Below are 17,143 nucleotides of genomic sequence, written 5' to 3' on the forward strand. Positions count from 1 at the left end.
AAGACTTATGGTTTATTCCAGTAGCCTAATGAAATATGTAACAGCTGGTATAAACATCAGTATGAGTCAGCTGTAGACTACAGCTGTGTGTTTATTATACACATTTATATAAGTTATTTTATTTTTAGATAAATTCTCATGTAGCCTGTTGGGTCAATTTAGAAATTTGATCACAGCCTTTGATTTGCAATTTATGTTCAATCTTGTCTGTTGTTGTCTACCAACAGTATACAAGCTAAAAATATATATGAACAGCTTTTATGGGATGAGTGTAAAAGCAGCTCAGGTTTGTTGCTGTTAAATCTCCACATTGGTTTTACTGAGGCTGCTTCCTGTTAGAGGAGGAGGAGGGAGGAGGAGGGAGGAGGAGGAGGAGGGGTCAGCCAGGGTGAGGATCCGACCCCATCTGAACCGATGAGCTGAGGGAAGAAGCGACACAGAGATGCGGAGCTGAGTTTTGTGAGGAGCGGAAACATCCAGACGAACTGTGGAGCTCCACATGTCTCCTCTGTGACAGGATCAGAGCTTCTCATCACACAGCCCAGCTCCTGGTTCACTGTAAGTAACGTCTCATCTCTAGTTTCACTTTCCTGACACTGGCTTTAATCAGGAGAGTCAATAGTTTATTAAAGTGTTTGCATTACTATTGAAATTGTTTAGATGTTTTAGAGTTATCATCTAATATGTGAGTAGAATCATTTTATGTCAACATCAACAAGAAACTTGGGCTAATCCGTCAACTATTTATGAAGTAGAGTCTAATTGAAATCTCGGTAGAGTTAAGTGTAAATGCCTGTTTAAAGTTATGATCATCGAACTTTCACTCTTTTTTCACTTTTTTCAACCTTGAACTTTATAAAGATTCTATAAATTACTCGATTTTTTTGCACAATGCATCAATTGATATAAATATGTTATTGGACATTTACGGTTGAAATTACAGTTTTTATATCAAAACATCAAAATAATTAATATATACCAAATTCACTTTATTCCTGTCAAATTCTATTTTTTTAATTATTCTATCAAAGCAAATACAAATGCAAGATGTTAATCAAATGTTCTACAACATTGTAAACAAATCCTCATCATATGTATTTATGTTTTTTCAACACTAGGTGGTGCCATTATCGTGTGTGTCACTCTGAACATCCAGCCATCAGTGAGCTCCTGACAGACCCTGCAGCTTCCTGAGGTGTTTGTTGAACATGACGGATCAGCCCGTGGGAGCCATCATCCAGGACCTGTCGGTGCCATCACTGCGGGTTGTGGAGGGACTTGAGTCCAGACCTCTGGGGGGAGCGTGTGGGTCCTTCACCGATGAAGCCGTTTCCATCCTGACCTCAACAAGCCAGCGGGCCCGAAGCCTCCTGGGTCGCACCTTTTTGCTCCAGCACAAAGAGAGCCCAGCCAGCGCTGAAGCTAAGGCTGGCAGCAGCTGCGATGAAGACAGCGGCAACAACATACGTCGCAAACGGGAGTTCATTCCCAGCGAGAGCAAAGATGAAGGCTATTGGGACAAGAGAAGAAAAAACAACGAGGCCGCCAAGAGGTCCAGAGAAAGGCGGCGGGCCAATGACATGGTGCTGGAGAGGAGGGTCCTGGGTCTGCTGGAGGAGAACGCTCGCCTGAGGGCAGAGCTGCTGGCCCTCAAGTTTCGCTTTGGTCTGGTCAAAGATCCTTCTGATGTGAGCATCCTGCCACTCTCTGTTCCCCTCTGTGCACACCCACCACCCCCTACAACACATTACTACCAGCCTCAAACTGATGGACCCTCATACCTCAACACACAGCAAAGTCCCAACACCCACCAAATCCCCTCCCACCCTCAGCAGCAGCCTTCCATCTATGGGCCGAGGGTAAGCGGGCCACTGTCAGGTCACTGTGTATCCGAGGATTCCGGTGTTTCCACCTCCAGTAGCTCAAACATAGGCAGCCCTGTGTTTTTTGATGACACGTTGAGTGAACGTGTTGAGCCTTCAACGAGGGAGGTGGCCGAGGAGCAACAGGGCTTTGACTCCCACATATGTCCCGTGGAGGGACAGTATGTAAACAAACAAGACTCCCCCGAGGGGTTAAGGAGTCTCCCGCACAAGCTCCGCTTCAAATGTCCCGCTGGCAACAGTGACATAGGGGAGATGTCTCCTTCCTGTGATAACAGACACAGCGAACAGCCTGTAGTGACGGTGGGGTCAAACATGCAGGTGAGGAACCACCAACAGACAGGGTGGGACAGTCGGGCAGCAAGTCAGGCCCCGTGGTCAAGGGAGGAAGCTGGCGGTGGACTCGGGCAGCAGCATCAGGCTCTGTCCTCTGGGTATTATAACTTCTCCTCTGTGCAAAACTCCCGGGACACTAAACATACGACTGAGGACGTCAGTTTGAGGTCGCAGATCAGCTGCTTGTCTCAGGAAGTGGCTCAGCTCAAACGGCTCTTCTCTCAGCAGCTGATCTCCAAGGTCACTTAAAACCAGAACAGAAGAGGATCAGAGGCACATCAAAGCTAACGGACATGTTTCACCTCACATAATCAGCTATCTGGCACAATCCAGCAGATGGCTGCTGTCCACTGCTGATGACACACTCTGCTGACAACACCACCTGTTTCTCTGTAAAAATTCAGTTTAGTGATCAGTTTGTTCTGCGACGATCAGCACACCACTACCAGGAAAGACAACTTTTAAAACAATGCTCAATGACTGAAGACTTAAAGGGGATTCACGTGTAATCCACTGGATCAGGCTGAATTCCAGCATTTTGAAAGATCGCATCAGTCACAACCTCTGGAAATAAAGCATTATATTATTAAGCATGCAAACTGTTATTATTTGTAAAAACAACTGCAGTCTCATCATGTTCAACACACATGTGAACATGTTAACATTTCTGTCAACCAACAGTTTAATCTTTTCAAATCAAGTTATGTTGAGTATAAAATTATCTGTGATACATATGATGTTTTGGAGTTTACTGTGGTTTTGTGCTCTTTGCTATATCTGCTTCCCATTTATCTCATGACTGCAAGGTACATAGAAATCACTGTCGACATCACTGTCCAGAATTGTAACTGTATTTTAAAATTAAAGTATTTTATCCAAGGGTCTAGTGAATCTTTTTTTGTATACTAAATGTTGTAATTGTTCTAAAGGTAACATGCATGTTTCAACTGCAGTTTGTGTTACATCACAGACTCGGCGCAGCGTGGCAGAGGGAGCGATGTGAGTTATGGCACCAGAGAGAGGAGGTGCACTGCTCACCAGTATGAATGATATCACAGTTTTCTTTTCCAGCTGAAGTGATATCTTTTGAATTTCATGCATGGTTTTCCTCTCGTTAATGAATTCTGCTAAATGCTAATGCCACCTTGGCATCGACTAAGGTCATTGAAGTGTGTGTGTGTGTGGTGGTGGGGGGGCAGTGGCACTGACAGTGCCAGGGAGAAAGGGAAAGGAGTGAGATTACTCTGCATGACGCATCTTCCACGTCAGCAGTACAAAGCTATTTTTAGGCCCCAAGTCTCTGCGGTGGAGACTGATTGGCCCAAATCAGAGTGAAGGATGCAGGTTCAGACTACATTAACATCTGGAGACAGAATGGAACTGCAGATAGATTCTCAGAGCAGTGGAAATACTGCAGTAAATACTGAATTATGCATTTTAGTATTAAAAAGATTTATTCGAGTGAATTTTATTATGCTATTTGAATATTTTCATCTCTGGGACTCTCTTTTTTGCATCAGCACCAGGTGGCGCCAAGTGTCTTTCACTGCACTGATCACTGACTCATTCATTCATTCACAGCAGTGTTACTACAGAGGTCATCTCCTCCATTGTGATTCCTGTAGTGCCTCATTGTGTTTGAAGCAGAGCACTTCCACATTAAAATTATTATTTTCTCGCTCAATGCACATTGATAGAGGGAGCAGGAGCTTAGAAATTACAATTGTGTCTCCAATGCAAATGGATAGTGATGTGTAAGTGTGTTAAACAGGTAACAGCAGACATGTGCTGCTGCAGAGACACGTTCTTTAGGCCACAGCCTTATTTCTTTCTGTCTCCAAAACAACAACAACAACGACAAAGTGATTGTAAGATCTTTTGTTCTGAGATCAACCTTCATCCAGCCCAGTCTACAACCCCCCATGCCACATAGGAACGAGCAAGAGCCTTTTGGTTGCTAGGCAGGCACCACCACAGTTGCCAAGGGAATGCCTGCATGCAGAGGCAGCTGCATGCGGAGATGGATCAGTGCGTTGGGGGTTGGTGGTTCCAGCACAGAAATAGTGGGGGGAGGAGCTAGACAAGTTCAAGGCCGCTGTTCCCCCATGGTCTAATGGTGGGGGTGATGGTGTGTATGTGAGTGTGTGTGCAGAGACAAGGAGGGGGAAGGGATGTAAGTGAGAGAATGGGTTGGAGGTGGATGTGCGCCTGATACAAAACAGGGCTGACGTAACCGCACATGAAATATGGTGGTTCTGAGGACAGGCTTTGTGGGATAATAAATAGAAAAGCTCCTAACCAGATGATACACTTTCTTTCCCTGTGTAGATAAACAAAAACAAAGAAAATGAAATGGTGCAATCCAGAAAAATAATGGTAATGATGTACTGTTGTTTGATGTATTGTTTTATCATTACTTTTATTTCCCTTCCTTTATTTGATTGTCAATTTTCCATCAAGGTTTCTTGCCAAAATGGAAATTATTTGTAACAAAAATCCATTGACCAAAATCTTAATACTGACCATGGCATAATCAATATATAATGAAAGTTACATTTATATTAAGGCGGGGAAAAAATATATAAAATTATAATTAAAAATGGCTAATGTGTTTACAATATTAACCTTTGCTGTCTGCCACTGCAAACATGTCTCTAATCTAACAGAAAGCATCTGAAGCCCATCAGGATGAATTCCCACATGTGTATGAGGGAGACTTAAACTAGAATAAACTAGAAAGGCATGCATCCATAAATTATTCCCTTAGAAATCAAGGTCAGTTTTCAAAAACCTCCTATCTCACAATTTTAGGGAGAGTGATAAAAAAATTAATGGATCCACCCCCATATCTGGATCTGCACCAAAATGTTTCTTTACAGACCAATTTCACATCTTTCCACCAAGTTTCGTGATAATCTGTGATAGTGATAATTACAACACATCACAAAAGAAACGGACAGGGACGAAAACATAACGTGCTTGGCAGAGCTAACTAAACAGGAAAAGGATGGGGACTGTCAGAATCAGGTGAGGATCTGGTGAGGATGTTTATTTTCCCACACATGAGGGCTGGAAGTGGCATAGTCTTATCACCTGCTTATAATATTGTCCCAGTGAATTCACAAGTGTTGTATAAATCTGCTAGAATTAAAAAAACATGCAGATGTTATATCTATGCAACAGTATCAAGCAAATCTGTTATAAAGAACAGGGAGTAGATGTGTTAGTTCGTGTACATTGTGATATTCTGCGCTGTAGAAAGAATACGCTACAATATAAAGAACATTAGAAACATTGGTGGATTTAGTAGCAGTTAGTTTATTCTGTTTATATAGCCAAATATCCCCAATTATACATTTGCCTTAAAGGGATAGTTCACCAAAAAATGAGATTCAGCCATTATCTCCTCACCACTATACCGATGGAGGGGTGGGTGAATTGTTTGAGTCCATCAAATACTTTAGGAGTCTCAGGGGTAATAAAACTAAAAGTTTTAAGCCTAAAAGTCCACTACCGGGAGTGGCAATGCTAGTGGACATAGACATAGAACACGCACCCCACATGTGCCCTTGGGCGACAGTGTGTGTACTCGCCTCTGAGGAGGCTATCAGAGGACATTTAGGCCCAAAACTTGACGCTGTTTCGAGTCTAATATGACACTTGGGTGACACCACACGAGCAGTATGGAGGCATGTTATGTTTAAAATTTGGTCACAATTGACTTCATTTGTATCGGATACAGCTGCAATGCTGTTTACCCCTGAGACTCCAGAAGTTTGTGCTCTCAAACACTTCACCCACCCCTCCATTGGTATAGTTGTGAGTATACTGAGTGAATTTTACTTTTTCAGTGAACTATCCCTTTAAGCTGCTTTATAATGTTTGCATACACACACCACACCATCTGACCTGAACCTACCAGTAACAGTCCTGCATTAACAATCATACTAAAGCTAACAGAAGGGTTATCAGCATACAGCTGCTTAAGTATCCAGAGTTTAAGTGTTCATCAAACAGCAGAATGCCTTGTACTTGTATTATTGTACAATAATAACATATGTACAACTATTGTAAACAAAAATGTCATTTTTATGTACACCTCTTATCTTCTTTACAAACTGTTGCACAACATTAGCTGTGATAATAGATCATATTTCTAAGGTGACTAAGTTCTTTGCAAGTCCTAATCCAGTAACTCCTTACTATGTGCGTGAAATAAGTGTACCCAAGTAAAAAGCACAACGTATTCCTCTGAAATCAAGTGTAAAAAATATGACCACAGCTTGCAAGCCCCAGGCCTGTTGCCATTTAGTTGATAAGGATAGAGATCTTTAGCTGATCATGACCTCTTACCTCTATGTGAAGAGATTAGTTACACAACCGGTGCTAGTAAAGTTACACAGCAAGTCATCAGGTTAAAAAAAACAATCCTGATGTCTCTATCCACTGTGCAAGTCACTACATAACCACATATCCAGGAGTGCACACTGATCTATACATCTATTTATCTAAATCAAATGAAAACAGCTTTTTCTGCAAACCATGTATATATTATGTCATAGCTGCATTATTACACACACACACACACACACAGATTATAGTTCTATCTGAGGACACTCAGTGACATAATAAAGTCCCTAGCCCTTTACCCTAAGCCTAACCATCCAAACTAAATGCCTAACCTGAACTATTTTTGACATTTTAAACCAAGTCTTAACCATCAAAGCCCATTGAAAAAAGCGAGGACCGGCCAAAATGTCCTCAATTTCTAAAAATGTCCTTACTTTCTAAAAATGTCCTCACTCTGTAGGGTCTATGCTTAACATTGTCCTCAAAAAGATATGCGTGCAGGGACACACATAAAGGTCGTTGTCTGGATGAATGAATTAAAGAAATAAATAATTGTGGTTTTGCATCAATAAACAAATGATCCGAAGATAAAAATACACGATGCGAGAAAACAGATTAGCTAACACCGACTCTCTCTGTTGAAGGACAGGCTGTTACGTGCCATCAATGGACGCCTCGCTAATACGGTGCGTGTTGAGAACTTCAGCTCAGGGATGAAGGTGGAGAGAAAGCACGCACACACACACACAGCGAGGGAGGGAGAGAGAGAGAGAGAGAAAGACAGAGAGGGGGAGAGAGGGCGTCGCGAGGAGAGACAGAGGACAAAAACGTGACTAGGCAGCGTAAGAGCTGTTATGCAACCGCTGACCTACTAACACATATTTCTAGAAAGGGAGCCGGGGAAACTGGAGCAAAGTGTCCGGCGGCACACAGCGCACAGGCAGCCCGAGCCAGGAGAGACTCACACCGCATCCAGCAGCGCCACTGACGGATCCCAGCACGCACAGGACCGCAAACTTGTTTGTCTTCCATTTTCCTTCGTTTTGCTTTTCGGGAGGTTTCCTGTAAAAAGAAGAAGAAAAAATAAGAAGAAGCAGAGGCGGACACGGGGACGAGCCAGACAGCTTTGTGTCGGGGAACCTTTTCTTTCTTCTCCTCAAAGGTACGTGGGAGCGAGCCGCTGCATTTTCAGCCCTGTTGTGTTTTCTTTGTGTCGTCTACACGCTGTGTTGTGTGCTTGAACATGTGTGTGTGTGTGGACGTGAGGACATGATGCTCTCGGGTGTTGTTCACATGGCGGCTCTCCCGGTTGGGACCGGCGGACCTCGCGCCTCCGCCCGTGACTTTGAGACGTTCACGGCCGCTTTGTGTCCGGTGACAGGGAGATGTGCGGAGCTGCCACTCTGCCGCTGTCGCGCTCTCCCTTTGTTTTCTACGTCAAACACGAGGCAGCAGTGGAGAACAGGCGGCTGGCCACTCTCCACATTATGTGCTCAATGTCAAGGCGACGTATTTTCGCCCATGCTGGTGTTTTCCAGTGAATGAGGGCAGCAGCAGTGTTGTCTGGTTAATGCAGACACACCGTGTTTTATTGGAGCTCATGCACGTGGTGTGCTGCTCTATGTATGTACGGATACTGTGTTTTTTTTTTTTATCACTATCGCAGAGATAAAATAATCTCTCCGTCTGATGCAAACATCGCTGCTTCTTTTAATTTATGAATTAATTTAAATTGTTGGGCACATTTGAACAAAATCAGTTCAAATGTAATTAAAGATTTTAGATAAATAAACCCAATAAACAATATACAAAAAAGCCAAACAGCATTCTATTTTAAGTATGTATATCATGCATTGTTATTGTTTAATATGTATTGTATAAATACAACAGGAGAAAAAAAAATGTAATCTACTAAAACTGGATCAACTGGACATTTTCATGCTCACGTCGCCATTAAATCCACTGTTGCCCCACATGTGTCCAGAATCACTGCTCTCAGGTTACATCACTGTAATATAGGTTAAGAATAGAAATAAGCACACGATGTCTAATTTCTGTTCTCTGAGTCAGTGGATGGATGTTTGAGTTCTGAGGTGTGTTGAGTAAAGCACAGAGCCTCGCTTTCAGGGAGTTGGAGACTATGACATAACCAGGCACAGCAGGGAGAAGCAATAAACTGCAGCTCTCTCCTGGGACAGCGGGGCCAGTAATTGATTCCCGTTCACACCCTGTGCTTTCTTCCCACCCCTCCATACCCACAGTAACACCACACACTTATTTCTGAGGCAGAGAGATATTTAGGAAGATTGTATTTTATAGACATGCTTTTATCTGTGAGGTAACACAGCTGCTCAGAGTATGCAAGCTATTTTTAACTCGCTCAGTCTAAAGCAAAAATGGAAGAAGAAAAAAGCAGAAGTCAGGCTAAAACAGATGTAACAGCGTTTCCTGTTTCAGGCACAAAGCTCATCTCCCAAGATCCCAGTGAGGTCTTTGCCTGTGCCTTTGTTGTGAAATTAGAACACCAAGTGAACATTCAGGATGTGATGCAATGTGTGGAAACTCCTGTGTGGTGAAGGGCAGGCAGAGTGTTGGTGAGCTCTTAGTCCGCCCCGCTGCCAGCTGGTCTGGTTTTCAGAGCCGTCTGCATTGCTCTGTCCCAGCCAGCTCCCTGAATATAGGTCAGACGGGTATCTGGGTGATGAGACACATGAGGTATACAGGGCAAGGCGTGGACTACTTTATCCACTCTGTCTGTCTCGTTGAGGAATTCAAGACGACATGCAGAGTTTAGTAACTTTAGCCATTTGGCCCAGTTCTCTCATTTGACTGACTGTTAATCAATGTGTTAGTTAAGTTTTTTACTTTGTGAATCTGCTCAGTGTAAGCAGCTAAAACCATTGATTTGTTTGTGAAGATGTGGGAATTGAGATTTAAGTGAAAAAGATGAAGGTCACAGGTTTCTAATTGAACAAGTAAGATTAAAATGATTAAAAAGCTAAAATGTACTAAAGAATACATTTCAAAATAAGGTCAAACCATTTTCTCAAAAAAGTGCATTTATCTAAAGTGCTTTTAGTCATATGTTCCTGTGAGGACGTGTTAAACAACACAGTCGTGTAGGTCTCACTAACTGACCTGGTATGTCTGGATTCCGGCTTCCTCGTTTATGTTTCTTTGGGCAAAATGGAGGCTACTGCAGGGGCCCCTTCCACGTGTGTGGTGTTGGATCACTTAAAAGATGGAGGAGGGGAAGAGGATGCCTTGCGTTTTACTCACACTTGCCTCAGAGGAGGTCAGAGGTGAAGCATTCCTGTTGGAGCAGCAAGTGCCTGAGAACTACTTCCCTCACTGTGTTTTTCCCTCAGTGAGAAAAACACAGAGACCCAGTGTTGCACAGTAGCTGCAGGGGATCAGCCCTTTTTAATGTGAAATCCACCTCCGCACGAAGAGCCAATTACACAGCGTACCTTGCCCAGTGTCTATTCTCTTTTTCATTCAGGGAACAAAACAGAGAGGAGAGTGAACAAGGGGAGATTTGAGGCATTCGCAGCCAGAAACCTGTAGCTTCTGCTGCTATGTAATATGCATGTGTTACACAAGCCCCGCTCCGCCACAAGAGAAATTCAGAGCACGTACGCTACGAGCAACAACAGCAGCCCCTCCCCATGCAGTCCTGAGAGAGGAGGCCTGTTATGTGTGAATTTGGCTGCAGAGATGGGTGTGTGCTCTGACGTCAATGCCATCTCCCCGTCTCTCGCTGTCGTTTCTCATCTGCCAAAGGTACATATAGTTACGTGCTGCATTAGGCGTCGCAGGGTTTCCAGAGTGAACAGGAATTAATGTTGCATGAAAAATCACTGGGGCTGTCATAATCCTATTTTTGGGCAGATGGCGTATTCAAGTATGTCTCTCTTTTTCTCTCTCTGTTTTTATTCTCCCTGCCGCAGTTTGTGTACAATTCCTCTCATTTCCACCCAACGAATTCCTCCTGTCACCCCATCCTTCCTAGGCTTCCTCCCTCCCTCACCTCTATCTGTTGCTCTATTTTTAGCGTGCACTCTAATACTCTTTTCCTCTCCTGCCCTCCCTCCCATGCAGTCCCACTGACCTATTTTATGGCGCACCGTCAAAGACAGGAGGAGTGTTTACCGCTTAGCGCCGTTTCTAGGTCAGTGGGACAGCGCAGACGTATGCGTGCTTCCTTCTAGCCCGCCTTTGTTTCTCACCCCATCCCTCCCTCCCCTGCCAGTCTTTATGAAATTTATTCGGGGTTGGGGGGGAGATGGGGTCTGACCCTAACATTTTTCCACATCTGTTGGTGGTTGCGTCCAAATCCCTGTCTGTTCAGCATAGCTTCACTCCGGTCCTTCAAGAAAAGGAGACAAACAAGGGAGGGAAGAACTCATGTTTTGCCACTCACAGAAAAACTAGATTTGAAGAATAGCACCCAACCTATGTAGCCCCTGAGCCACAATATCACAGGCATGGGTTAATAAGTAGTTAGTTATTCTTAGCTGTAGCCAAACTGTTTCAGAGTCACAATGTGGGTTTATGTAACAGGGTCATTGATTCCAGGGCGAAGCAGAGAAGTATGTACGCAGTCTGGAGAAGATGTTCAGTAGATTAAATAGTTATGTGGCATTGACACTGCTCTGCAAAGGAAGTTGTTTGTAAGTTTCGTTCCACCGGAGCACATACACTTCTCTGTACGTGATATTCGGCTGTTCTTTTGCCCTCTGGCCATCACAGTTTAAATCACAGGAACAGTAGGGAGAGATTATTTGTTCAGGTCTCTGTCTTCTCTGCTTGCACCATGTCTAGTCAAAGTTTCCACACTTCATCATAGCACATTACAGAAATGGTGCCATGAACCGGGACCAGGAACTGTTTGTTTTTTCATCGGCAACGCCCCAAAATTCCTCTGTATGCCTGACTTTATCTTTGCATGCTATAGTAAATAAAAAGTATTCACTGATTGTAGGTCACCTTTTTGACCTAAATTTTGCCACAAGGATGGACAGCATTTGCAGTTTTAACACAGTCTTGATTTCCAGTTTGCAATTCCAATGCGTATGAAAAGTGACACCAGAGGAGTCATTGTTACACACAGGCCCGGTGACCTAGATTACTGCATTTTGTGTGTGTGCGTGTGTGTGTGCCATTAAAATAAGTTTTTCATGTTTGTAATGCAATCCAGGGCTCAGTGTAATGATGTGTTATTAATTACTGCATATGAACTGTGTAATGCCGTGCAGTGAGGAATCAAGTCTAAACTAAGTGCAGATCCACTTATTACATAACACCAGACTGGCATCAGCATCCTTCCATATCTGCACTCGGCATTGTTGTTCACTTTATGCTGCAAGACCAGTAAGTTGGGCAAAGCTTCCTGTAGAGTTACGATGTTGACACGACATAAGAAGGCTCAGCAGCTTGTGGTGTTGTGTAAGTTCAGACAGTGTGACAGCTACCACACCACCTGAGTCATTGTGACAGAAAGAGTTTAGACAAAGGGATCTCACATTAAAGTTTTGTACTACAGTTCATATTTTAAGTCTGCTTTGACTAAAATGTAAATATACCACAGTATATACTCCAGTGCTAATCCAATTCTCTCTCTTTCCTCTTCTGTCTCTTTTCATGAACTAGGTAGTGGTCAGCAAACATCAGCACTGAAGCCACATCCTCAGGGAGCCCCAAAGTAGACCGACTGACCTATATTCGGTGTAAGACGCTGAGAGAAGGAGGGCAGCAGCCTGACAGGCATAACAGTACTGTTGAAGATTGAGGATAAACTCGAAATCACTTCTAGCGGGGCCACAGAAACTGCTTTCAACAAATTACCAAGCCAACTGGAAGACTCTCTGCTCAAAATCTAAACTTGTTTCTTTTTTTTAAAGTTCTTTGTACACAACACTAGTTCAATGTCTGAGGTTTTTGTGGAGTTCCAACTCTTTTTAATCTTCTTGGCTAATTTGGACACTTGAACGTTTTGATCTCAAAAAAATACACAACAGAAATCAATGAGGCAATCTCTTCAAGGAGCACAAATACCTCATCCAGAAATTTTTGCTGATCCTGCGACTTAGATCACACTTTTTATTAACAAAGCTGAAGGCTCATACCTTTGCCCTTTGCTAGAGTCAAACTCTAGCCCCCAGTTGGGAAAACATGGAAAGTCTCCATCTTCACCTTCCATCCACCAGCAACAAAAATGCCATGGAGGTAGACAATTTCTCTAACTACAGCGGAAGCCTCCCATCCCCTGATCCTGAAAGTGGAGGGCGTGTCAGTCGCCAATCTAAAGGTAGCAAGTCTGCTTTGACTTCCCGTCGCAAGCGAGAGTTCATTTCTGATGAGAAGAAAGATGCTTCCTATTGGGAAAAACGCAGGAAGAACAATGAAGCAGCCAAGCGCTCAAGGGAAAAGCGCCGCCTTAATGACATGGTGCTAGAGAACCGGGTCATGGCGCTGAATGAGGAGAATGTTCGTCTCAAGACAGAACTCCTTCAGCTCAAGTTACGCTTTGGCCTCATTAGCACAGCCTCTTACATGGAGAAAAGTCAGCAGATCTCCAACAGTGCTGCAAATGTCAACAGTGGTAGCAACGGGAGCAGCACCCCCAACAGTAACACCTACCTCTCAAGCAGTGGATACTCCAGTGCGTCCCAGGTGATGCTGAATTCAGACTCATCTGAACCTGAGCAGTCAAGCCGTGGTGAGCGCCACACCATGCTCCACAAATACTCTCCCTGTGGATCCATGTCTGACATGTCTGACAGTTCCTCCAGGGACAGCCCAGAACCAATGGGCTACAACATAAAGCAGGAGCCCTCAAGTTTGGAGATGACCAGGTTGGAAAGCAACGGGATTCCAGATGGGCTTGCTAATGGCTTGCCAACTGGGTCTTACCATGGCAACCATGCTGCTCTGGTTTCTCCTCACCAGCAGGGCACACAATTGTCTGAAAGTGCCATGGACTACCAACACCACCAACTGCAGCAGCAACAGTGTCACATGGAGGCCTCCAGCCCAGCTCCTCAGGCCACCTCTGCACAAAGGAGTGTTATCTTGTACCGCTCCAGCAGTGGCTGTTACCCCATGGAAAGCCAGAGGTCGGATGACCAGCAAGTCCAGCAGAGCAGACCTCCACAGCTTTTCCAGCAATCGTCGACCTCCAAGTTCTCTGACTGTTCATTGACCATCACAGAGGTCGCTGAGAAGTTAGAGAGGACAAAGACTATGGACTCGCCTCAGTATGAATACACCAATGGTCATGCTGAGTCAGTAGAGGAGCTTCAGGAAAAGTACAATCCTAGTGCCCAACAGCAGCATTATAGCTACCAGGGTCAGGAGAATGGTCGTCAGCACGCAGAAAGCCACCAGAACCCCTTTGCCCCAGATCTGACCCACAACACTGAGGAGGGCAAGTCCTCCTTTGTGCAGCACAATGGCTACCTCAACACACTGGATGAAGAGCCCCCAGTGCTCACCTATGAGGGGGGCCCCCGAGTTGATGGTTTCTACCAGGAGACCTCCTCTACTAAGGACACCTCTTCCAGTGATGGGGACCCTCGTAGCTCTGACAAGGAGGGTTCCACAGATGATGAGTCACCCTCCTCATCCTCCTCAGACATTAGCAGCTACCACCAGAAGGCAGTGGAAGCTGCCGGTTTTCACGGAGAGTGCCAAGCCGAGGTCAAAGCTACTGCTCTGCCACACAAGCTCCGTCTCAAGTACAGAGCACTGTCCAGTGGGGCAGCAGGAGCACAGCTAGAGGGTCTAGTCAACACATCCATGTCCCCCTCTCCCACCTTGCCCCAGCACCCGTACTTAGCTCTACCCAGCAATCCTCACAGCAGCCACGCCAATGGGGAGAGCAAAGAGGTAGAGAATGACACTGACTATGCAGAAGATGTTAAGACTCCTGTAAATGACAGGATGGACGATAAGAAGGAGGGAGGAAAAAAGGGATCTAGCAGTGGGAGGGGTGGACGTAATAAGAGGCGGGATTAAGGACAAATGGGAGCAGCTCGAGCATCTCCTCTTTGTTGTCTATGGCAGACAGACAACTACAACTAGGACTCACATCGCCACCTTACAAGACAGAAACGAAGCCAGTGATCTGTGTGAGGTGTAGTTAGGATGTGATTTCACCATGAAGTTTCACTGTGTCACCTGTTCCCCTTCCCTATACTCTCTCCTACCTCCCACATATCTCCCAATTTACAATAACAGATCTCTTAATGAGGGAGGGGACAGAATGAAACTCTCCAGAGATGGAGTCTGGGATATTTCTCTCGTGGAATATTCAAACAATCTTCAATTATTCATTATTATAAGCTGCCTGGGTGGCTGGTCCGCATTTACCGTGGCATTATGGGAACATTCCTTTGACCAAAGATACACGTCCTTCCTTTTTTGGCAAAGAGTGACATTCCTCCTCCCTCCGAACACATTAGAACCATTTGATCCCAAACCCTCTCATCATCTGCACACAAGTTCCTTCTGAAGCACTTAGATTGTATATTACTGTGACATATAAATTTGCATATATGGAATATATATTTTAAGTATAAAAATGTGGCAAAAACAAAAAAAATAAAGTTGTGGGATAATGGAAGTTGTAGACTTTAAAGTGATCAGTTTGCTCTTGTGGAGACACCTTGTACAGTCCCTCTTTGTCTAGAAAATGTCTCAAAGATTACTTCAAAGTAAAAAAAAAAAGGAAAAAAGAAAAAATTGAGTTTTTTTCAGACTCAGCTCGGGTTCCTCGTTCAGGTGATCCAAGCTCTTTGACACTTAAAGCTGTCAGAGCAGTCAAGGCCAGTTACTCTTGTATCAATCAAGGCTATGCAGTCACACATTGCTGTCGGCAAAACTTGACAAGCACAAGGTGAGCCTCGTTTGCAGGCCGTTCAACAGTAATCAATACATCTTCATTTTCTAGACGAACGTCGTCTGTCTAATAAATGAAACGGCTCTCCGGTCGCAACCAGCAAGGCTGCTCTCGCTTCATAAGGTGCCTCTTTATTGTGTTGTCCCTCGTCCCCTCAATGTCTTAATGACCCCACTCACCTCTGCACTGAGTTGTTTTAGCTACAGTAGCTGCAGTATATCACACACGTCTGTACAACTGTTTCACTTCCTGGTGCCTGCCTTTGGTCACTATGTATAAATGTAAATTTGTCTCTCTATCTCTTGTATACTGCTGTCATTATTTTATTATTATTTTATTAATATTGTTATTTTCTATTATATTCTGTTATTATTTTGGCTTTTATTATGTGTATTTTTATGTCATCCTGTTGTGTCATTTTGCTCAATGCTCTTCCTGGTTGTGCTGTGTATTTAACCCTTGCTGCCCTTTGCCCCAGTTACCATTTGTACTACGTGTTACTGTATAACCCTTGCTGTTGCCGAAAGGCTTTTTGGAAAATATGGAAGAAAAAAAAAAATTCAATAAGGCTTGTCCAGAAGTGATTATGTATTGATATACTTCACGTGGATATGCAAAATGGTCACAAAAAAACACTCATTTTTGAATGTGAAAGATTCAAATATGGGGGGAAAAAATAAAAAGGTTGTTGAATTTATAAATGTCTCTTTTGTACTTATTGAGTCGCTCTCTTATGAAATGCTTTCAGAACAGATGCACACCCTCGCAACCAGACTAGCTTTTTTTTTTTTGTAAAAGAAAAGAAGACCAAGTAGCTGATTCACAACTCGCAGACAGCAACATCTCCGTCTGCCAGCGCAGCTCAATGAGAGCCGACACAGCCAGAAAAACTTTACTGGTTCATCCAGTCATCACTGGAAGCCTGCTGCCTATTGGCAGAGATTCTGTGAAATGGACTGAAATAGGAACAATACATAGACTGTGATATTTTAGCACAGGAGGAAATCTGTTGTCCAAACCTAACCTCTGCCTGAACATTCATGTCGTTGAACCCTACAAAATACACACAACTCCAATGTAAACAACATATTTTAAAAACAGGCTGTCTCATCACAAGAGTCTATTCATTGGATGATATATATAAATAAAAACTATAAGAACGAAAAGTCAAGCAGTCAAATGAAAACAGTGAGAATAAATTATTTTTATAGTGAGAAATCTCAAAAGGCACAGATTGTGCCAATACAGTCATTTGGGGAGGACACCCTTTCATATTGCTCCTAAAAGCTCTCTAACTTTTCTCACTTTATTAAAATTAAATTGACCACAGATGATGTCATAATTTTATGGATTACTAGAGGTTTTGCTGCACCTGCATGATTTCCTAGGGGACATTCACTCTAAAATTGTCCCTTTCTTTAAGGCAGAAATAAAATACTTACTTTATCTTGTCTTCTATCTTAATTTACTCTGACACATTAAAATCTATACTGATGTGTACATCTCTGCAGGAATCAAACAAGTGATACCTAGATACCAATGTAAATAGATACCTTTACATAGATACCATTAGGACCCTGTAGTTGCAGAGATATACACTATTCATTTTAGGCATGTCCTTCAGGGGTGTGGGATAGTGGACTACAAGAGGTTAACTCAAATAGAAATGGAT

The 17,143-nt window shown here is 43.6% G+C and overlaps 2 protein-coding genes across 2 annotated transcripts; both read left to right on the forward strand.

The window, feature by feature from the left end:
- Positions 1-408: 408 nt before the first annotated feature.
- Positions 409-3,098, forward strand: LOC109627299 (nuclear factor interleukin-3-regulated protein-like). Its single transcript, XM_020083789.2, has 2 exons — positions 409-558; positions 1,119-3,098. The coding sequence occupies exon 2, from the start codon at positions 1,209-1,211 to the stop codon at positions 2,466-2,468; it is 1,260 nt and encodes a 419-aa protein (XP_019939348.2). The 5' UTR covers positions 409-558; positions 1,119-1,208; the 3' UTR covers positions 2,469-3,098.
- A 4,078-nt stretch (positions 3,099-7,176) lies between these two features.
- nfil3-5 (nuclear factor, interleukin 3 regulated, member 5) lies at positions 7,177-16,172 on the forward strand. Its single transcript, XM_020084423.2, has 2 exons — positions 7,177-7,731; positions 12,222-16,172. The coding sequence occupies exon 2, from the start codon at positions 12,744-12,746 to the stop codon at positions 14,586-14,588; it is 1,845 nt and encodes a 614-aa protein (XP_019939982.1). The 5' UTR covers positions 7,177-7,731; positions 12,222-12,743; the 3' UTR covers positions 14,589-16,172.
- The last annotated feature ends 971 nt before the right edge of the window (positions 16,173-17,143 follow it).

The sequence above is a fragment of the Paralichthys olivaceus genome, chromosome 8, assembly GCF_024713975.1.
Source record: "Paralichthys olivaceus isolate ysfri-2021 chromosome 8, ASM2471397v2, whole genome shotgun sequence".
Classification (NCBI taxonomy): domain Eukaryota; kingdom Metazoa; phylum Chordata; class Actinopteri; order Pleuronectiformes; family Paralichthyidae; genus Paralichthys; species Paralichthys olivaceus.

Bases quoted from the DNA above. Each gene is read 5' to 3' on its own strand.
- LOC109627299 (XM_020083789.2), top strand. From the start codon at position 1,209: ATGACGGATCAGCCCGTGGGAGCCATCATCCAGGACCTGTCGGTGCCA.
- nfil3-5 (XM_020084423.2), top strand. From the start codon at position 12,744: ATGGAAAGTCTCCATCTTCACCTTCCATCCACCAGCAACAAAAATGCC.